The sequence below is a fragment of the Theropithecus gelada genome, chromosome 2, assembly GCF_003255815.1.
Source record: "Theropithecus gelada isolate Dixy chromosome 2, Tgel_1.0, whole genome shotgun sequence".
NCBI classification, from domain to species: Eukaryota; Metazoa; Chordata; class Mammalia; order Primates; family Cercopithecidae; genus Theropithecus; species Theropithecus gelada.
Genome location: NC_037669.1, coordinates 89,123,708 through 89,147,786, shown reverse-complemented (window position 1 = coordinate 89,147,786; position 24,079 = coordinate 89,123,708). Strand labels below are relative to the sequence as shown.

Here is a 24,079-nt window from a genome sequence, read left to right as displayed (position 1 = left end):
TTTGCAGATGACATGATTGTATATTTAGAAAACCCCATTGTCTCAGCCCAAAATCTCCTTAAGCTGATAAGCAACTTCAGCAAGTCTCAGGATACAAAATTAATGTGCAAAAATCACAAGCATTCTTATACACCAATAACAGACAAACACAGAGCCAAATCATGAATGAACTTCCATTCACAATTGCTTCAAAGAGAATCAAATACCTAGGAATCCAACTTACAAGGGATGTAAAGGACCTCTTCAAGGAGAACTACAAACCACTGCTCAGTGAAATAAAAGAGGACACAAACAAATGGAAGAACATACCATGCTCATGGATAGGAAGAATCAATATCGTGAAAATGGCCATACTGCCCAAGGTAATTTATAGATTCAATGCCATCCCCATCAAGCTACCAATGAGTTTCTTCACAGAATTGGAAAAAACTGCTTTAAAGTTCATATGGAACCAAAAAAGAGCCCGCATCTCCAAGACAATCCTAAGTCAAAAGAACAAAGCTGGAGGCATCACGCTACCTGACTTCAAACTATACTACAAGGCTACAGTAACCAAAACAGCATGGTCCTGGTACCAAAACAGAGATATAGACCAATGGAACAGAACAGAGTCCTCAGAAATAATACCACACATCTACAGCCATCTGATCTTTGACAAACCTGAGAAAAACAAGAAATGGGGAAAGGATTCCCTATTTAATAAATGGTGCTGGGAAAATTGGCTAGCCATAAGTAGAAAGCTGAAACTGGATCCTTTCCTTACTCCTTATACGAAAATTAATTCACGATGGATTAGAGACTTAAATGTTAGACCTAATACCATAAAAATCCTAGAGGAAAACCTAGGTAGTACCATTCAGGACATAGGCATGGGCAAAGACTTCATGTCTAAAACACCAAAAGCAATGGCAGCAAAAGCTAAAATTGACAAATGGGATCTAATTAAACTAAAGAGCTTCTGCACAGCAAAAGAAACTACCATCAGAGTGAACAGGCAACCTACAGAATGGGAGAAAATTTTTGCAATCTACTCATCTGACAAAGGGCTAATATCCAGAACCTACAAAGAACTCAAACAAATTTACAAGAAAAAAACAACCCCATCAAAAAGTGGGCAAAGGATATGAACAGACATTTCTCAAAAGAAGACATTCATACAGCCAACAGACATATGAAAAAATGCTCATCATCACTGGCCATCAGAGAAATGCAAATCAAAACCACAATGAGATACCATCTCACACCAGTTAGAATGGCGATCATTCAAAAGTCAGGAAACAACAGGTGCTGGAGAGGATGTGGAGAAATAGGAACACTTTTACACTGTTGGTGGGACTGTAAACTAGTTCAACCATTATGGAAAACAGTATGGCGATTCCTCAAGAATCTAGAACTAGATGTACCATATGACCCAGCCATCCCATTACTGGGGATATACCCAAAGGATTATAAATTATGCTGCTATAAAGACACATGCACACGTATGTTTATTGCGGCACTATTCACAATAGCAAAGACTTGGAATCAACCCAAATGTCCATCAGTGACAGATTGGATTAAGAAAATGTGGCACATATACACCATGGAATACTATGCAGCCATAAAAAAGGATGAGTTTGCGTCCTTTGTAGGGACATGGATGCAGCTGGAAACCATCATTCTTAGCAAACTATCACAAGAACAGAAAACCAAACACCGCATGTTCTCACTCATAGGTGGGAACTGAACAATGAGATCACTTGGACTCAGGAAGGGGAACATCACACACCGGGGCCTATCATGGGGAGGGGCGAGGGGGGAGGGATTGCATTGGGAGTTATACGTGATGTAAATGACGAGTTGATGGGTGCAGCAGACCAACATGGCACAAGTATACATATGTAACAAACCTGCACGTTATGCACATGTGCCCTACAACTTAAAGTATAATAATAATAAATAAATTAAAAAAAAAAAAAAAAAAAAAAAGAACTTCCAAGGATAGAAACTGACCTGGTCCTGTACTTTTCATTTAGAGTTTTAATTTAGTGAGGAACTCTCCACATCTAGATAACAATTTTTTATTTTGTTTCCTGAGATTAGGAATTATTTATTTGGCCTAAAATTTGAATATTCAGACATTAAAACTTATGTGACTTAAACTTATTGGCCTATATGTAGATACTTCATAACTAAAAATTATGAAATTGTATCAAATAGAAACCAGCACTTACTACATTGTGCTCTTATATTTTTAGGAACTGCAATACTAGAAGGGCATAAAGCTGTGTTCAAATTAGTCATCATCTTTGCTCAAGTGTCTTACATAGAGAATTAGTCAGTTAATTAGATCCACTCCAAATAAATTTTAAAATAATTTGTCTAGTGATGTAATTTTAACTTAATATTTTCAACATCTTCTCTAAAGATGCTAAGTTTCTTGTGTCTCTAACTTCATCATTACAGTAGCTAGCTAAGTTAAAATTGCATTAACCCAGAACTGACATAGCCTAATTGATCTCTGCCTTAGAAAAATACCTAAGAAATATTTTATTCTTTGAATAATAATTTAACACAAATCACTAATATATATACATATACATGTATTTATATGTGTATATATATATAAACTTCTGGTTCTTTTATTCTCTCTTTCTCCCCCTCTGTCATTTTTTCTTCCTCCTCCCCTTTTCTACTTTCTCATATTTTTACATATTCTAACCCATCTCTATCTCTTTCTTCCCACTTAGTATATGTCTCTCATCAAGGGAATTGCTTTTGGAGTAAGATATACAAGCAGTAGTTTAGTTTGTTATATGCAGAAAATATCCCCCAGTGAGTTTCCTCTAAGTAGATTTTTAGCCAGGATCCAGAAAGGTTTGTGGCTTAGTACTTTACCCTTAAGGATATACTGATATTTTCCAACTTTGGGACACCTGAAATTAGCAGAAATTTTCAATGATTTCACAGTTATGGTTCTTCCCATACCTGGTGGTGTGCTCACTGATCAGTGTCTTGCCCTGTTCACAGTCTGGGATGTCTTGACTATGTTTAAAGTACGTATGGTCGAAGTCCTGTCAAGTTTATGTTCAGTCGACTGACTAACACACACTCTTACACTGACACTCTTTTGGCATTTTTCACTTATCATTATAACCTGCACTCTGCACTTGGTAGGCACTATGTGAACATATTTGAGTAATAAAGTGGATTTGTTTTCATGCCTGGTGGACAGTTTCCTTCTGGTTTGATGTTTGACACACAGTCATCTTTCAAACAGTTATGACTAAATTGATTTGACAACTACTTGTAGCCATTATTACTTATTATAACTTTCACAGTTATTTTTAAAAAGACAGCAGTTATAATGGAAATACCGTAAGTTAAGAATGAGAACAAGCCAGCTTGAGACAAGCCCAGCTCCACTCTTTTAATATTAAGGCCACTTAGTTAACCTCAGTGGGCCCCAGCTTCCTCTGTTAGAAAATGGGTCTAATACTATCTACTTCCCAAAGTGCTTAGAGATGATGTACATAGCCCAAGTAAATGTTTGGGAAAGGGTAGTAATTACTAATTATATCTTTTTATATGTTATATAAATATAAATATGCTGTGTTTTCATTAGTATAGTTCTTATCTGTATGCTGTTTTTACTGTAAGCATTAGAAAAGGGCACTGCTCCACAAGAAATCTTAACATCTTCATCTTTTCTGAACTGATACTGGATCCCCATCCCCTGGGCTGCAGACCCCTGTTAGGAACTGGGCCGCACATCAGGAGGTGAGCTGCCAGTGAGCCAGTATTACTGCCTGAGCTCCACCTCCTCTCAAATCGGTGTGAACCCTGTTATAGTGAACTGTGATGCGAGAGATCTAGGTTGTGTGCTCCTTATGAGAATCTAATGCCTGATGATCTGAGGTGGAACAGTTTCATCCTGAAACCATCCTAACCCTGCACCCTTGCCACCGTCCGTGGAAAAATTGTCTTCCATTAAACCAGTCCCTGGTACAAAAGAAGATTGGGGACCACTGCCTTAAAGTATCCATTGTATATAATTAATTAACTTCAGATTATTTTCTATATTCTGTGGTTCAGATGAGGAGAGGAAAAAGATAAAATAGGACATAGAATACAGAGTATAGAGCATTTAAAAGAAATAGAGATTCAGGGCCTCAGAGAGCTCCACTTAAAGAATATTGGGTCAGGATTATGTCCCTTACTAGCTGCTGTGTCCCTAGGTTCAACATGAGCTTAGCACAGAGTAGGTTCTAATATATATTCGTTGGATTATTGGAATGAATGAATGAATGATCAATGATAGGTGAGAGAAGACCAAGTATTTTTGTGAAGACTGTTTACCTAAACAATTGGTAAGACCATTTCTGAAAACTTAACTCTGTACTACATATGCATGTAGATATACATAGATGTTTGCCCCCTGCTTGCGTTCATCTGTTTAAAGAGTTTTTTATTCAGACGCCATACTTCTTTGATCACAATCCCTATAGTCTAAGCCATTTTTTGGCTAACAGTGTAACATAGGGATAATAATTAAAACAACAGTAGCAATTTACAATGCCAGGTACTGTGCTGGGTCCTTTACATGGATTAATCCTTACAACAGCCTATTATAGTAGATTTTAGACAATGTGGTTTGGTGGTATACCCAAGATACAGACCAGGTGAACTGACATCAGAACCCATGCTCCTGAATACTGCAATGCAATGCATCTTTTGCTGTGAAGATAGAGATCATGTTGACCATTCCCTGTGCTCGATGTTCACTATTCTTGGAGTAAACCATAGGAAGAAATAGCCAGGAGCCTCTTTTTGAGAGTGAAGTTTGTAGTGAACACATACTGGTTCTCACTGTCCAACATCTCTGCCTTTTTCAAATGAGGATAGTCACTAATATAACTGGCAAACTACCCTTTCTCCATTAAAGATAGTCTTAACAGGAGGAACTCCTTTTGGTTTTTACCAAATCACCCATTAATAATTCTCTTATTTCTCAAGATAATGAAATTACAAAACTGAAAGATACTGTGCTCTAGTTACTTTTAGGAGAGGGAAAACACTCTGCTCTCAAGAGAGGATTGACATAAAGAATATGAACATTTGCATGACTCAAAGCTACTGTATTCTCTATGTCTAACACCATTGGTAGGATACATGATAGTTCCTCAGAAAGTTCTGTGGGGTGAATGGATATTTATATGGGTGGGTGGCTGACTGTACAAGCAAGCTAAGGTTGCCATGATGCTAAGATAGAGTTCTTATAATACCAGTCTCCAGACATGGCCATCACTGTGTGGTGCACTACCACAGAGGAGCACATACACTCAATTCTAGGCCTAATGACTTAAGTGTCATCTGGATATTTTTTAAACTGTTGTATTTAATACATTTTTTTTTTGAGATGGGGTCTTGCTCTGTCATCTAGACCGGAGTGCAGTGGCATGATTTTAGCTCACTGCAACCACTGCCTCCTGGTTTCAAGTGATTCTCACGCCTCCGCCTCCCAAGTAGCAGGGATTATGGGCACACACCACCACACGCAGCTAATTTTTGTGTTTTTAGTAGAGATGGGGTTTCACCATGATGATCTTGAACTCTGACCTCAGGTGACCCACTCACCTCAGCCTCCCAAAGTGCTGGGATTATAGGCCTGAGCCATGGCGCCCAGCTGAAAACATTTTTTTTTTTGAGACAGGGTCTCACTGTGTCCCTGAAGCCTGAATGAAGTGAGACAATAATAATGCACTGCAGCCTCAAACTCCTGGGCTCAAGTGATCCTCCTGCCTTAGCCTCCTGAGTAGCTGGGACTGCAGTCACATGTCATCACAACCTGGCTAATTTATTTATTTTTTTTTAGAGATGGGGGTCTCACTGAGTTGCCCAGGCTGATCTTGAACTCCTAGTCTCAAGTAGTCCTCTCTCCCTGACTTCCTAAAACTGTGGGATTATAGGCATGAGCTACCGCACCTGGCCATAAAAAACACCTATTTTGATTATATTATTTACTCATTCTTTTTTGTTGTTGTTGTTTCCTAATTGTAGACTAGTTCACATATATTTTTAGATTCTGGACAATTAAAGAATATGTATGAAATGTTGTCTCTTCATTTTTTATTATTTTAAAAAGTTTAAATAATGTGACTACAGAAAATTTTGAAAGTGTTTTAAATAGTACTATTTCAGTTTTCTAATAAAAATGCTAATATTCTTGTAATCTTTCCATTGTTTTTCCATATCTCCATAGAAGTATTTTAAATATTTGAGATTATATCTGCAAAATTATCTTTATAATGTCAGTTGCTTTTTTTAAGAAGAGAGGTAGAAAGGATATACTGCAGCTCTCTCTTAAACTCCATGAACACTACTGCCTTTGCATGCTCTAACCGTTAGAAGCCAGAGGCCTGAAATTGTTTCAAGTAAATGAAGAATAGCTAATAAGAGATGATGGAATTGAGTGTTTCTTTGATATAAGAAGTCAGGATTCCAATTGTAGAAAAATAAAATTTCATAGATTTAAATGCATCAACTTCAGTTGGCATAGTTTTATCATTAGATTGTAAACCATCATGGATAAGGCCAAAAGTTTGTTACTGATCTCATTATGCAAAACTGTGGGTTATTTTTAACATTTGATTCAAAACTTTTTTCTCTTTAAAATCTCATTTTTTAAATTAGTGGATAATAGAAAAAAACACTACTTTGACAGAAAAACGTAAGTTTTTATCCTTTAATAGTCATTTATCCTTTAAATTATCATTTAATATAATAGTTTTTATCCTTTAAATTATCATATAATATAATAACATGTTTTTTCTTTTTTTCTTGCCTGCTAGAAAGTGTACATCTAAATTTTGATTCTTAATCCTAGTAACCATTTTAGCATATGCTATTAGTACGTTTGCTTCTATAATACCTCCTCCATATAGGTTTGATTTTCCATTTTTATTTTATCAACCTTACTGCAATGTAATTTTATCATATTTTCCTATAAACGGGGTATAAATTGTAAATGAATCTGAATTTTGGATGTGCACCTGATTTTATTTTTAATGACGAGTTTTATGCACAGAAAGAGCTTACAGATTTAGCTGTGCTAGCATGTTCTAAAATAGTTCATAGTCTAGTTGAAGAGATAAAAAAATCTTTCTTCTTCTATAATCCCATGGAATGCTTTTGCCAGACACAATAATTCATAACCCTTGTTTTGTAGTAGGGTGGTCACAGAGCGTCTCCAAAATTCTGATGAGAGTTATAGACCCTCTCATCAGAAAAAATATATAATGAATACACACACAAACTCATCCAGTGTCGTAAGTAGTTTCAGAGGTCTACAACCCTATAAACTCCATTGAATTCCTGGCTTAGAACTGTTGTCTTAGAGTGTGAAAAAGGAGCTAACATTTATTGACCATAAATTAGATACCATTTTTTTTTTTTTTTTTTTTGAGACGGAGTCTCGCTGTGTCTCCCAGGCTGGAGTGCAGTGGCGGGATCTCAGCTCACTGCAAGCTCCGCCTCCCGGGTTCACGCCATTCTCCCACCTCAGCCTCCCAAGTAGCTGAGACTACAGGCGCCCGCCACCACGCCCGGCTAGTTTTTTGTATTTTTAGTAGAGACGGGGTTTCACCATGTTAGCCAGGATAGTCTCGATCTCCTGACCTCATGATCCACCCGCCTCGGCCTCCCAAAGTGCTGGGATTACAGGCTTGAGCCACCGCGCCCGGCCAATTAGATACCATTTTGAACCCAAAATGTCCAGAGTTATTTCTGCTGCCCAGTACTGCCATTACCATCACTTCTTCTCACTGCCCCAAAGATCCTCCAAATACTATTGTCTTGAGTAGTAATACTTGTTGGTTAAACTTTTATCTAACATTTCTTAAAATATTGGTGCTAATGCATAGCTAGGTCTTTACCAGTATCAGTATTAATTAAATTGAAAATGAGATGAAACTCAGCCAAAATATACATCTCTTTGAACACATGGACACAGGGAAGGGAACAACACACATTGGGGCCTATCTGGGGGTAGGGTGAGGGGAGGGAGAGAATTAGGAAAAATAGCTAATATATTCTGGGCTTAATTCCTAGGTGGTGGGTTGTGAGGTGCAGTAAACCACCATGGCACATGTTCACCTGTGTAACAAACCTGTACATCCTGCACATGTACCCCAGAACTTAAAAATAAAATATAAAATAAATGAATAAAGAGAAAAAGATACATCTCTTTGAATTGAGTAACTTTTAAGAGGTGAATTTTATGTGTTTGTCTTTGAATTACATCCTGAAGATTTTTTTTCATCCTAATGAAACGAATGCATAACTAAACCTTGAGCATGTTTGTCAGATGGGGAGAAACAAAAATAAACATGACTTATTAATGATCTAAAGAAAACCTATCCTTAATGAACTCAAGCATGCTGATATAATGTAATGCTGAATGAAACCTTTTTACCATCATGAGTGGAACTGCCTGAACTGGAATTGTGTCAACCTTAAATCCCTAGCCTCATTTATTTACCCAGAAGTGAACACAATTAGATGTTGCTTTATAAAGACATGTTCCTGCTAGGACAGTGTCTGATCGTCTGTCCACAAGATGTGGCAGGTATGGGTTCCCAGGCACATAAAGAGAGATAAGTAATATGAGTACATGGCATACTGAATGTAGTCTCTCTCTTTACTAGACATTTGGGCCTGGACCTGGTGCCTCGGAAGGACTTTGAAGTAGTGGACTCGGACCAGATTAGTGTCTCAGATCTCTATAAGATGGTAAGAAATCTAATATGAGGTAGCTTGTTCCTGCATACCTCATTTTTTCTCTTTTGTTTATTTTCTCTAATGTTATGAAACAACATTGCTAAAATTATTATTTTTTGCCTCTTTCCCAGTGTATTTAAGTGATATTTCTTATTCTGGCCATATCTATCACTCTAGCTTTCCAAATGGGATTCCAATGTAGTAACCTACGGATACTGGGCTTGCTAGATTATCTAAGCATTACTTCTTTGTTGACTTTCCTGGTAAACCAGAGCTCCTTCAGCCTGCAGCATAACTAAAGTTATGTTTCTTTCCTCTCATCTGTTTAAAAGAGAAAGTTGTTAAAGCTGGAAAGAGCCAATTATTAGGTAATAGAGAAATTGAGCCTGGAAGTAATGTACCAGTCTTTCTAGAGAGACAGAACCTGATATAGATTCTTAGCTATCTGTTGGTTATTATAAAAATCTATTGGGTTGACTAATCAAGATTACATTTTATAGTCTGGATGCAAAGTGAGTAAATGAAGGGTACAATATTTTAAAGTAAAATAAATAAACAGAAGAAACCTTAGGTGGTGGCAGTTATGCTTAGACTAACAGACTGGATAAAAACTTATTTTGAAGAGTATGTATTTGATGAGTATGTATTGTTGAGATTTATAAGTTTTAGAATCTGTTTAAGAAACTGTAATATTTTTAGGGAACTTAGAGGGTACTAAGTATATTGCCTGGACAAGGACCTAACGAAATTTGCCTAATATGCTAATAACATATCAATTGCTTCTGCATATTTCCTTGTGTGTACTTACTAGCATACCCAAGCAATTGTGTACAGTTGCTTTAACTATGCTGTATGCAATGCAATAGGTTGATAAGTGTGAGATACAGAGATTAAAGATAGCTGGATGTGGTGGCATGCACCTGTAGGTACAGCCAGCTACTCCGGAAGCTGAAGTGGTAGGATCGCTTGAGCTCAGGATTTTGAGAGCAGCTTGGACAACATAGTGAGACCCATCTATTTAAAAAACAAAAAGTATGAACAAGACTTATCTATTCCCTAAAGAATCTCACTATCTAGGATATTGGTTTCTAATCCCTTTTGGGTCATAGAAGATCAGGTGAAACTTTCTCCCAGGACAATGCAAGTATGCTTTGCATACAAAGTTTTATGATCAGTTTTAGAGAATTGATGGATAGTTTCTCCTGATGCTTGCTGTGAAGCCCATGCATGGACCGTATGTTAGAAACTCTACTCTAGTGGAATCAATAGACCACAGTCAAACAGCCATACGTGTGCTGCATATATGTGCTGTGTAGCATAATTTAAGTATACACTGATGCTCTTAGAGGTAGTGACTGGTTTCCTGGGAGTAGGAAAGGAGAAGGAAAGACATTCCAAAAAGGCACACCGCATGTGGAAGTGGCAGTTCCAGGAAACTATATAAGATATTTAATAACTTCAGCATGGAGTACCACTAACTCATGTTAGTTAGTGGGAGTCAGGCCAAGAAGGAGACAAAAGTCAGACCATGAAGAGCTTTGTATTTCTCAAATTAGACTCTATCCAGTAGTCTGAAAGAAGCATGAGAGTGACATAAGCAGATATTGATTTCAAATGTTGACTCTGTCTAGAGATAATATAAAATGCAAAAGACTGGAATGAGGGAGGAATCCCATGCATAGAATTCAGAGACCCACAGTAGTGATTCAGGTAAGAAAAATGGCTAGGCAGCAATGGACAAGAAATACAATAAGAATGTAGATGTTTGGAATTAAAACTGATAAATTTTGATGATCAATTAAATATGGAAAGTGAAGAGAGAATGAGAGTTTGAAACTAAGAATTCCCCTTGGAATAGTTGGAGGATGCTGTGTTCTTGATAAAGGTTTTGGATTCTATTCTTAGTGTGACAGTAAGCTTGTGAAGGTAATTGAGCAGGAGAATCACATGATCAGCCTTACATTTTTAAAAGATGCCTCTGATTGCTGTGTGGAAAAGGATTGGAGTGGGGCAAGAATAGAAGTGGAGAGGAGTCATTCAAGCAGGAGATCTTAATTTCAGTAGCTTGAGCTAGAGCTGGAAGAGTGAAACTAGTAAGAAGTTGTTGGATTCGGAATATATTTTGAAGTCAGAACCATAATTGTTGATAGATTAAATTGCCGTACGTGTATACAAGAAAGGGAAAGGTCAGAAAAGAATTATACCTGTGTTTTTGACCTGCCTAATTGTATAAAAGTGAAATGGGAAACCTTGTGGAAGAAGTAGTTTGCAGAGTGAGGCAGGTAAGGATCTATAGTTCTGATTTTCTTTTCACGTTTGAGATGCCTTTTAGACATCCCACCAGAGATGCTGAAAGACTAGAGCTCATAAGTGAAGTTCAGATAAAACAGTTTTAGAGCCATCATATTACATATGGTATATAAAGCTGTAGGGCTGAATTAGATGACCACCCCCTTGCCCAAACCTTCATACGGTGAAACCCAGTGGCCATACAGCACTTCCAACCAAGCATCAATAGGCAAAGCTCTCGCATAATGTTCACTATTTGGGTGATGGGTACACTAGAAGCCCAGACCTCACAGTTTTGCAACATCCATACAACGAATCTGAATCTTCAGAAAAGAGAGAGACAGACAGAGAGAGAGAGAAAGAGAAACAGAGAGAGACCAAAATGAACAACATATAAAAGGACCTTGGAAGAAAGAGACAGCCCAACAGAAGAAAATGGTGATTGCTGTCTGCAGAGAGAAATGAGGAAACAGTTAGGAAACAGAGTACAACAATCCAAAGAGCTTTACAAAATTAAAAAGCAGATTACTGGATTACACTTGGAATAAAGGTTAGAAAATAGAGAAAAATCTCCCTGAAAACAGAACAACAACAAAATAAAGTAACAGTAGGAGAGAAAAGGTTTAAAAGTTTAGAGGTTCAATTCAGGAAGCTCAGTATTCAGAAGAGAGAATAAAGAAACAAAGAAAGACAATTACTGAAGGAATCATATTAAAAACTTTCTCAGAACATGGATATGAGTCTCTAGATTTAAAGGGCCCAACATAATTATGATATTTCAGCTCACTAGAGATAGAGATGAGCTTAAAACTTCCAGAGAACAAAATGGATTACATACAAAGGATTCGTTGTAATAAAAACATTTGGCTTTCTGATAGCAGCATTAAAAATTAGAAAACATAAGACCATTGCCTTCAGAATTCTGAGGAAATATAACATTCAACCCATAATTCTATATTTACTCAGCCACATTATAAATCAAGTGGGAGAGAAGCCTAAAGAGAATTTTGGTCACTCAGAGTCTCAAAACAACAATAATAACAATGCTCTTTAACTCCTTTTCGGGAAACTACTGAAGAGTAAGTTATTCCTTCTAAAATGAAGGAGTAAATCAAAAGGTCTACTGTGTGTTATCCGGGAAAGGGATTCTGACACAATTAAAGCCCTGTTTATTTCATTTTCTGCTAAATGTTCTGTCTTTTTTATCTCATATATTTGCTTTTTCATACAAACAGTTAGATATGATAAAAAACAATTAAAGGAGTCCACAAATTTATTAAAAACCACTTAGGATTTATATGTTAAATTGCACAGTAAATGTTTTGGTTAAATCTTAAAAGTTCAAGATTCAAAAGAATATCCTTTTAGAACCTTTTTGTGTTAACATGTAAATCTATTACTGGAAATTATGAATACTTTATATGAAACTTTCTGATTATAATACTCCTTGTCATTGATTTTGGGGAAAAAATCCTATATGAATAAGATTATACTTAAAGTTTACACTCATAGCATTTTTTAATAAAAAAATGAAGCCTCCATGCAAATGTTGAATTATAATGATTGATAAAAGTCTCTTTAAATACACAGTTGGATTTTGCATTCTTTTTGTTTGTTTTATTTTGTTTGTTTGTTTTGAGACAGAGTCTGTCTTTGTTGCCATGGCTGGAGTGCAGTGGTGTGATCTGGGCTCACTGCAACCTCCACCTCCTGGGCTCCAGCAATCTTCCCACCTTAACCTCCCAAGTAACTGGGAGTACAGGTGCGTGCCACCATACTCAGCTAATTTTTATTTTATTATTATTTATTTATTTATTTATTTTGGTAGAGACGAGATGTCGCCATGTTGCCCAGCCTAGTCTTCAACTCCTGGGCTCAAGCGATCCTCCCACCTTGGCCTCCCAGAGTGTTGAGATTATAGGCATGAACCACCGTGCTTAGCATTCTTTATGATGAAAACCAGAGGAAGTCCTTAGTGCTCTTCAATTTTGCATCATAACAACAATAAATCCATTTTAAACAATAGAAAATTGGTGCTGCCGAAAATATAAAGTATTTCAAAAGGCACCACAAACTATTTTTGTTAATCTTAATTAGCCATGCATCTTTGTGAAATGTGACACTCAAAAATTACATAATATGAGAGTTTCTAAATTGTGGCAAGATGTAACAGAATGCTCACATTATAGCCCCCTGCTTCATTATTATCCATCCACATTATCATGTATTGGGATTTATGTTTGCTTGTTGTCTTCTTGTGTTAATATTTTTAATAGCTCAATGTTTATACATTCATTTCTGGGATAAATCAATTAGATTCTTTACTAAAAATCAGTGATTTTATATGCTTCATCCTTTCATAGATTCTGACTAGATATGCCTTATATTTCCTTGTAAGACTCACAATATTTAACACAATCCCCAACATATATAGCAGGCAATTAATTTTGTTATTCAGTTGATTAGCATATTCAAAGCTGCATAGTTTCTTTCCGTATTGCTAGACTTTTGTAGACTAAATGAACAAGAGACTTTACAGGGCTGAAAATGACTTCTCTACTGGGGAAAAATTGGCAGAGGCAGTAATGTGTTCTATGCCTTTCTTAATTTATATTTTGGATGTACATTGCTAGGCACTTGGAATATAAAGATAAATAAGACAGTGTTTTGCTCCTTGTAAGTGCAAAGTCTGGAGTTATGTAGCAAACAGGGAAACAGTGCGTTACAACCCTAATAGAGATGATGATTACACTGAAAAGGGAGATATTGGCTGACCAGCTGAAGGCTAGTTGACAAGAGTGCCCAGAAAGAGGTTCCAGAATACCAGTTCCGATGCCTTTCTCTGGCTGCCCATGTGGTGTGCTTTCAGACTAAATCATTCTCTCAAAATTTAATGACTGAAATAAAAAAAGATTTGTTATTGTCAACAGGGATGTTTCATACTGAAATTAGCTGTTTCATAAACTCCTTCTGTATATAATTCTAATTGAAAATTTATGACTACCAAGATTGGTAGACCTTTTAATGGGTTAACAGTAAATGTACTTGAGAAAAACAGCTTAGTGCAGCTCCTGGATGTAAAGTAAAACAATGGAATTTATTTTAGTCTAGTAACCTTCCAGTGAGATATGAACAGTAAACCACAGAAAACCTGATTTGTTTTTGAACGCTTGAATTTTTTTTACTTTTTAAAAACCTATTTTATATGTGAATTTTTCTTTTGTGCATATACATTCTATATGATGTTTTGCCCAGCTGGTGGAGACTTGATTTTTTTGTATTTCATATATATCATGGGAACATATATTTCCATGAATGAACATTAATACTCAATAATAATTAGTTAATATTGCTAATATATACATGGATATTGAATAATAAGCAAATATAGCTGGTCAGACACATTTAAATTAATATTTAATTTTACTTCTCTTTTATATAGGGTTAAATATATGTGTTTGGAAAAGAAATGGAAACTTCCACTGCCACAACCATTCTTCTTACCCATGTGATATGGAGCAATTCAACAAATGAGTGTGGTACCATACCTCTAGGGTCCAAAAGGAAGCAGGATGAAATCTCTCGTTGAGTTTACCAACACCAGGCACTGAACATTTGTAAATTCATCATTATTCCTGGCCAGGGTTTACTTCTAAATGTGAATGACTTTCTATAATAACTAATTATAAAAAAGAATAACAATTATACTAATAATAAAAATACCAATTGTGGATAATAATTATCAGCCACTTACAGTATGATAGGTAATATGCTGAGTCTGTCTGCTCAAACTCTGTGAGGTTGAATTAGGCATAAAATTTTATACTCACTTTTCAGATAATGAATACACAGATATAAGTGTGAGTCAAGATTCAAAACTAGCCCGGGCACGGTGGCTCATGCCTGTAATCCCAGCACTTTGGGAGGCCAAGGTGGGCAGATCACGAGGTCAGGAGATCGAGATCATCCTGGCTAACACGGTGAAACCCTATCTCTACTAAAAATACAAAAAAAAAATTAGCTGGGTGTGGTGGCAGTCACCTGTAGTCCCAGCTACTTAGGAGACTGAGGCAGGAGAATGGCGAGAACCCAGGAGGTAGAGCTTGCAGTGGGCCTACATCGCACCACTGGACTCCAGCCTGGGTGACAGAGCAAGACTCTGTCTCAAAAAAAAAAAAAACAGGATTCAAAACTAGAGGGTTGCAGGGGGTGGCATCAAGATGGCTGAGTAGAGGCATCAGGCACTTGCCTTCTACTCAGTGAGTAATTAACTACATATTGAATAGAGCATCTAAGACAGAATACTGGAGTTCATCAAGGAAGTGACAGGAAACTTCGGAGTCATGGAAGGAGAGGGAAGCAAAGCAGCCAGCCCACCCAGGATAAGCTTGGAGCTAGAAGGAACTCCCCATTGTGGGGAAAAGGCATTGTTCCCGAGAGAGAGTTTGGGCTGGGCCTCACACTACCTCTGAGATTCAAGCAGCCACAGCACTGTCATTTTGAGAGCCTAGCTCCCACCAGACTACATTTTTCCACCCTTGGGTCCAACACACCCGAATCTCCACATCCCTGGAACCCTGCTGACATCCCCCTATGTCCATTCAGAGGGCTGCAGCATCACAATACATACTGGCCCCAGCATTGTGCCTGGGTCTCCAGCACTTTAGCCCACACAGTGACTTACCTGGGGAATGGGTGGTTCAGTGCACCTAGGAGACTGCCCCCATGACAAAGAAAGCTAAAGCTTGTGCTCCCCAGAGCTTGAGAGCTGCATGTCTGGGGCTACTGCCACTGATAGCAACCCTGCTCCTTCCAGTGGCAGAGCCTCTGCATACCTGCGCAGACATTCAACACATTCAAGGGGCAGGGGGACTGGTTCACGTGTGTACATTGTCCCGGGGACTGAGGACCAATCTGCCTCATACACTGCCACAGGCACATAAGTGCATAGTCCAAGGAACTGAGGATCGACCTACCTCACCTATCACCACCAGTACCCACACATGCTTTCCAGGACCTGAGTATTGACTAGCATTCCTCCTGCCACCACACCTGTGTTTACCACCTGGGGGCCAGAGAACAGACCTCTCCTACTCATAACTGTTGTCCCCATGTGCCATCCAGGGGCCTGGTGATCAGCCTGGTGAAACTGCCCTAGGTGTTGCCTGTGTACTAAGGGACCTGAGAGGTGGCACACCACTGCTACTGCCATTGCCACTGCCACATGTACCACCTGGGGGCCTGAGTACCCACTTGATAATTATCATTAGCACCCAAGCATGCTGCCTGGAGGCCCAAGGACTGACCTTCCACCATGGAGTCCCACATACACCACCTAGGGACCTGAGGACCAGCCCATCTGACATTCTTGTTCCTAGCTAAGCCTCACCGCAGCATCCATTAACAACCACAGTCTGAGTCACTACAGAACTCACAAACACCACTGACACTGATTATAGCTGAAGAAATCATATGGAGAGTCTGCTACTGCACTCACCTATAATCAAAGCCAAAGCATCCTACGTCACACTAAATATATATCTATAGGAAAAAGCCTTTCCCTATGTAAACCAATCTATAAAATTAGAACAAGCAGCTGTTACACTGGATGTCCACATACCAATGTAAGGACACAAGAAACATAAAAAAGCAAGGATATATGACACTTCCAAACAAAGACAATAGTTCTTTAGTAACAGATCCCATAGAAAAGAAAATATATGAAATCTCTGAAAAATAATTCAAAATAAGATTAAAGAAGCTCAGTGAGATACAAGAGAACACAGATAAATGATAAAAAAATCAGAAAAGCAATTCATGAGCTGAAGTTTAACAAAGAGATATGCATCATAGAAAAGAACCAAACAGAATCCTGGAACTGAAGGTGTAGTGAATGAAATTAAAAATACGATCAAGAGCTTCAACAACAGACTAAATCAAGCTAAAGAAAGACTTTCTGGCCAAGTGCAGTGGCTCATAGCTGTAATCCCAGCACTTTAGGAGGCCAAGGCAGGTGAATCACCTGAGGCCAGGAGTTCGAGACCAGCCTGACCAACATGGTGAAACCTTGTCTCTACTAAAAATAGAAAAAAAAAAAATTAGCCAGGCATGGTTCTGTGCACCTGTAGGCTCAACTACTTGGGAGACTGAGGCAGGAGAATCACTTGAACCCAGGAGGTGAAGGTTGCAGTGAGCCGAGATCATGCCACTGCACTCCAGCCTGGGTGACAGAGCAAGACTCCATCTCGAAAAAATAATAAATAAATAAATAAAAGTTTCTGAATCTGAAGACAGATTTTTTGATATAAAACAGATGAAAAGAAAAAAGAGTAAAGAAAGCTTATGTGAGATACAGGATACCAGAAGCAAACAAATATTCAAATTTGGGGAGTTTCACAAGGAGAAGGCATGGGCAAAGATATAGAAAACCTGCTAATGAGATAATAGCTGAAAACTTCACAAGTCTTGCAAGAGATAAAGACATCCAAATACAGAAAGCTCAAATATCCCCTAATAGATTTAATCTAATAAGATTTTAAAGGCATATTATAATCAAACTTTTAAAAATCAAAGACAAAGAATTCTAAAAACAGTTAAAAGCATCATGTCACATATAAGGGAGTCTCCACCAGACTAACAGTACATTTCTCAGCAGGAAGCTTCTAGACCAGGAGAGAATGGGATGACAGATTCAAAGTCCTGGGGTGAGGGATTGGTCGGGGCATGAGGAGAACTGTCAGCCAAGAATACTACACCCAACAAAACTATCCTCCTTAAATGAGGTGACATAAAATCTTTCTTAGACAAGCAAAAGCTGAGGGAATTCATCACCACTAGACCAGTCCTACAAGAAATGATTAAGGGATTTCTATATCTGGAAGTGAAAGGACAACGTCCACCATCATGAAAACACACAAAAATATAAAGCTTACTGGTGGCATACATACACAGATGAGAAGGGGGTTAAACATTACCATCACAAAAAACCACCAAATCTTAAAGGCAAACAACAAGGAAGAAAGAAATGAAGAGTGTATTAAACAATCACAAAATAATTAGCAAAGCAGGAATGAGTCCTTACCTGTCACTAACAACCTTGAATGTGAACTGTTTAAATTCTCCAATTAAAAAATATAGACTGGCTGAATTGATTTTAAAAATCAAGACCCAACTATATATTCTCTACAAGAAACTCAGTTTACCTATAATGACACACAGACTGAAAGTGAAGGGATTGAAAAAATTCCATGCAAATAGAAACCTAAAGTATGCAATAATAGCTATGCTTATATCAGAGAAAATGGACTTTACATCAAAAAACATAAAAATAGATAAAGAAGGTCATAATGATAAAGGGATCAATTCAGCAAGAGGATGTAACAGTTGTAAATATATATGCATCCAATACCAGAGCACCCAGATATATAAGCAAATACTATTAGAGCAAAAGAGTTCAGCAGACCCCAATGCATTAATAGTTGGGGACTTCAGCACCACACTTTCAGCATTGGACAGATTATCCAGGCAGAAAGTCAACAAACATCAGACTTACTCTGCACTATAGAACAAATGTACTTAACAGATATTACAAAACATTTCATTCAACAGTTATAGAGCACATATTTTTCTCATCAGCACATGGAACATACTCCAGGATACAGCACATATTAGGCCACAAACAAATCTCAACAAATTTTGAAAAATCAAAATCATGTCAAGTATCTTCTCAGACCACAGGGAAATAAAACTAGAAATCGATAAAAAGAGAAACTTTGTATACTGTATAAATACATGGAAATTAAACAGCATGCTCCTGAATGAGCAATGAGTCAATGAACAAATTAAAAAGGAAATAAAAAGCTTGCTTGAAACAAGTGAAAATGGAAACACAACACATCCGAATTCTATGAGATATGGCACTAAGAGGAAAGTTTACAGCAATAAATGCCTGCATAGAAATTGGAAAGATTTCAAATAAACAACCTAATGGTATGCCTTAAGGACCCCCAAAAAGGAAAAACAAACTAGACCTAAAGTTAGTAGAAATAAATAATAAAGATCAGAGCAGAACTAAACAAAATAGAGCTGAAAAAACCACTACAAAGGATCAGTGAAACAAAAAGTTGGTTTTCTGAAAAGATAAAATCAATAAACCACTAGACTAATTGAGAAAAAAGAAGACTCATGCTGAGACCAGCTCTGCTTGGGAGACCCAAACCCAGTGGCGCTAGAGGAGTTAAAGACACACACACAGAAATATAGACTTGTGGAGTAGGAAATCAGGAGTCTCACAGCCTTCAGAGCTGAGAGCCTTGAACAGAGATTTACCCACGTATCTATTAACAGTAGGCCAGTGATAAGCATTGTTTCTATAGATTAAAAATATTCCTTACTGGAAACAAAGCGATGGGCCAAAACAAAGTGTTGGGTTTGGCTAGTTGTCTGTAGCAGGAGCATGTCCTTAAGGCACAGATCACTCATGCTATTGTTTGTGGTTTAAGAATGCCTTTAAGTGGTTTTTCCATCCTGGGTGGGTCAGGTGTTCCTTGCCCTCATTCCGGTAAACCCACAGCCTTCCAGCGTGGGCATCATGGCCGTCATGAACATGTCACAGTGCTGCAGAGATTTTGTTTATGGCCAGTTTTGGGGTCAGTTTATGGCCAGATTTTGGGAACCTGTTCCCAACAGATCCAAATAGTCAGAAACAAAAAAAGATACATTATGGCTGATGCCACAGAAATACACAGGATCAGCCGGAATGGTGGCTCACTCCTGTAGACCCAGCACTTTGGGAGGCCAAGGCAGGTGGATCACCTGAGGTCAGGAGTTCAAGACCAGCCTGGCCAACATGGCAAAACTCCATCTCTAGTAAAAATACAGAAATTAGCCGGCCATGGTGGTGCACATCTGTAATCCGAGCTACTCAGGAGGCTGAGGCAGGAGAATCACCTGAACCCGGGAGGTGGAGGTTGCAGTGAGCCAAGATTCTGCCACTGCGCTCCAGCCGGGGTGACAGAGTGAGACTCAGTTTCAAAAAAAACAAAAACAAGGGATCATTAGAGACTGCTATGAACAATTATATGCAAACATATTGGAAAACCTAGAGGAAATGGATTAATTCCTGAACACACACAATCTACCAAGATTGAACCAGAAAGAAATGAAATGCTTGAATAGACCAATAATGAGAAAAGAGATCAAATAAGTAATAAAAAATCTTTCAGCAAAGAAAAACCCAGAACTGTATGGCTCTACTGCTGAATTCTACCAAACTTATAAGGAAGAACTAACACCAGATCTTCTCAAACTATTCCAAAAAGTTGAGGCAGAGAGGAATTCATCCTAACTCATTCTACGAGACCAGCATTACACATTACATTGATAGTAAGTCAGACAAGGACACAAGAAAAAAAAAATGGACCGGTATCCTTGATGAACACGATGAACACAGACACAAAAATCCTCAGCAAAATACTAGCAAATTGAATCCAACATGTCAAAAAGATTAGAAACCATAATCAAATGGAATTTATCCCAGTGATGTAAACATGGTTCAACATGTGCAAATCAGTCAGTGTGTGATACATCACATTGACAGAATGAAGGACAAAAACGATATGATCATCTCAGTAGGACAGAAAAAGCATTTGATAAAATTTAACATCTTTCCCTGTTAAAAACTCTCAACAAGTTAGACATAGAAGAATACCTCAACATAAAAGCTGTATATGACACATCCACAGCTGACATCACACTGAATGAGGAAAAGCTGAAATACTTTCCTCTAAGACTGGAACAAGACGAAGATACCCACTTTTAATTCTCCTATTCAACATAGTACTTGAAGTCGTAGCCAGAGCAGTCAAGCAAGAGAAAGAAATAAAAGGCATCTAAATTGGAAACGAGGAAGTCAAATTGTCCCTCTTTGTAGATGACATAATCTTATACATAGGAAAACCTAAAGACTCTTTTAAAAATCTCTTAGAACTGATAAATGTATTCAGGAAAGCTGTAGGATACAAAGTCCAACATACAAAAATCAGTAGTGTTTCTATACACCAATAATGAAGTGGCAGAAAAAGAAATCAGAGAGCAATCCCATTTACAATAGCTAAAGAAAAATAAAATGCTTAGGAATAAATTTAACCGAGGAGGTAAAAGACCCCTACAACGAAAGTTATAAAACATTATTGAAAGAAATTAGGACACAAACATAAAGACATTTGATGCTCATGGATTTTAATAATTAATATTGTTAAAATGACCATACTGCAGAAAGAAATCTACAGATTCAGTGCAACTCCTATCCAAATACCAATGACAATCTTCACAAAAAATAGAAAACCTAAAATTTGTATGGGACCACAAAAGACCCTAAACAGCCACAGCAATACTGAGCAAAATGAACTAATCGGGAAGCATTACACTACCTGATTTCAAAACACACTACAAATCCAGATTAATGAAAACAGCATGGTATTGGTATAAAAAGACTCATAGACCAATGGAACAGAATAGAGAAACGAGAAATATATCCAACTGTTTACAGTCAACTGATTTTTGACAAATGCGCCGAGAACAGACAGACACCCTTCAATAAGTGGTGCCAAGAAAATTGGATACCCATATCCAGAGGAATGAAACTAAACCCCTATCTCTCACTATGTACCAAAATCAACTCAAAATAGATTAAAGACTTAAGATACAAAACTATAAAACTAGAAGAAAACATAGGAGAAAAGCTTCAAGATACTGATCAAAGCAAAGATTTTATGACTAAGACCTCAAAAACACAGGCAACAAAAGCAAAAATAGACCAAGAGGACCATATTAAAAGCTTCTGCACAGCAAAAGAAACAACAGAATGAAGAGACAATCTATAGCATGGGAGCAAACATTTGCAAACTGTTCATCTAACATGGGACTGATATCTAGAGTATACAAGGAACTCACACTACTCAACAGCAGAACACCAAATTATTCCATTAAAAAGTGTGCAAAGGGGCCAGGCACAGTGGCTCACGCCTATAATCCCGGCACTTTGGGAGGCCGAGGCAGGTGGATCACGAGGTCAGGAAATAGAGACAATCCAGGCTAATATGGTTAAACCCCATATCTACTAAAATACAAAAAAATAAAAAGTAGCCGGGCGTGTTGGCATGCCTGTAGTCCCAGCTACTCGGGAGGTTGAGGCAGGGGGATCGCTTGAACTGGGAAGCGGAGATTGCAGTGAGCTGAGACTGCGCCACTGCACTCCAGCCTGGCAACAAAGCAAGACTATGTCCCCCCCGCCCACAAAAAAAAAAAAAGGAAAATAAAATGTGGGCAAAGGATCCTAATAGGTCTTTCTCCAAAAAAGACATATAAATGGCCAACAACTATATGAAAAAAATGCTCAATATTACTGATCATCAGGGAAATGCAATGTCAAAACTGCAGCAGAAAACCACAGTTAGAATGGCTGTTATCAAAAAGACAAAAATAAATAAATAAATAAATAAATGCTGACAAAGAAGTGGAGAAAAGGCAACTCTTTTTTTTTTTTTTGAGATGGAATCTCACTCTGTCGCCCAGGCTGGAGTGCAGTGGCGCATTCTTGGCTCACTGTGAGCTCTGCTTCCCGGGTTCACGAGAGAAAAGGCAACTCTTACGCACTGTTGGTGGGAATGTAAGTTAGTACAGCCACTATGGAAAACAGTATGAGACTTCCCAAAAAACAAAACAGAACCACCATTCGATCCAGCAATCCTACTACTGGATATTTATCAAAAAGAAAGAAAAATCAGTATATCAATGAGACACCAGCACCCTTTGTTTATTGCGGCACTGTTCACAATAGCCAAGATACAGAATTAATCTAAGTGTTTGTTAACAGATGAAAGGATGAAGAAAGTGTGGCATATATGCACAATGGAATACTATCCTGCCATAAAAATAATGAAATCCTGTCATTTGTAGCAACATGGATAGAAGTAGAGGTCAATATGTTAAATGAAATAAGCCAGGCACAGAAAGACAAATATCTCATATTCTCTCATATGTAGGAGTTAAAAAACAAAAACAAAACCAAAAAAAAAAAAAAAAGTGAATCTCTTGGAGACAGAGAATAGAATAGTGGTTACCAAGGGTTGAGAATGGTGGGGTGGTGGGGTTGAAGAGAGGTTGGTCAGCAAGTACAAACATATAGTTAGAAGGAATAAGTTGTAGTGTTTGATAGCACCATAGGGTGAGTGTAGTTAACAGTAATTTATTGTACATTTCAAAGTAGCTAGAAGAGAAGATTTGAAATGTTCCCAACAGAAAGAAATGATAAATGTTTGATGCAGTGAATATCCTAAATTCCCTGATTTGATAGTTATACATTGTATACATGTATCAAAATATCACATGTACTTCATAAATATTTTAAAATATTATATATCAATTTAAACATTTTTTAAAAATTCAAAACCTAGGATCCTCACTTCTGCACTTAGGTCCCTAACTTCTGTATCATACTGATGCTCATTATGTAATTTGAGCTTCAATAACTTTGTAAGGAAGATAATACAGACTCTTATCTGAATTTTACGTTCAGGAAAGTATCTCTTGGAGAGATTAAGTGATTTGTCTGAAATTTCACAGTCTATGAGTGGCATAGCTCGAATTAGAATCTGCTTCTTCTAATTTCAACCAGCCAGCAGTAAAGGAACAGCATGGAGAAGTGTTTTGGAGGGAGCCTTTTATTGTTAAAGGTATCAGTGTGGAAAGTCCGAAGAAGCCGGATCAGGCAGCTCAGAAAGTGGTACAGTATGTGGAGAGGACAGTGGCAAAGCAAAAATTTAGTGGCAGTCACCCACTTGTGACTTGTCTGTTAGTCAGATCTGGAAGGGCTAAGGTTTGAATCTGGACTTTGCCACTTTGTTGCTATGTGACCTTCAGCAAATCATGTCCTTACTCTAGGCCTTAGTTGTCTCCACCAAATATGAGTAACAGTTATTTTACAGAGTTATCAGTATCAAATGAGATCATGAATATAAAAGGCATAGCAGAC

At 37.7% G+C, this 24,079-nt stretch overlaps 1 protein-coding gene across 1 annotated transcript in view; it reads left to right on the top strand.

Moving 5' to 3' along the window:
* DOCK3 (dedicator of cytokinesis 3) overlaps positions 1 to 24,079 on the top strand; it is a 682,478-nt gene that overhangs the window by 361,208 nt on the left and 297,191 nt on the right. The window contains exon 7 of the mRNA XM_025375707.1: positions 8,685 to 8,769. Within this exon, the coding sequence (XP_025231492.1) occupies positions 8,685 to 8,769 (85 nt within the window). The remainder of the gene's footprint in view (positions 1 to 8,684; positions 8,770 to 24,079) is intronic.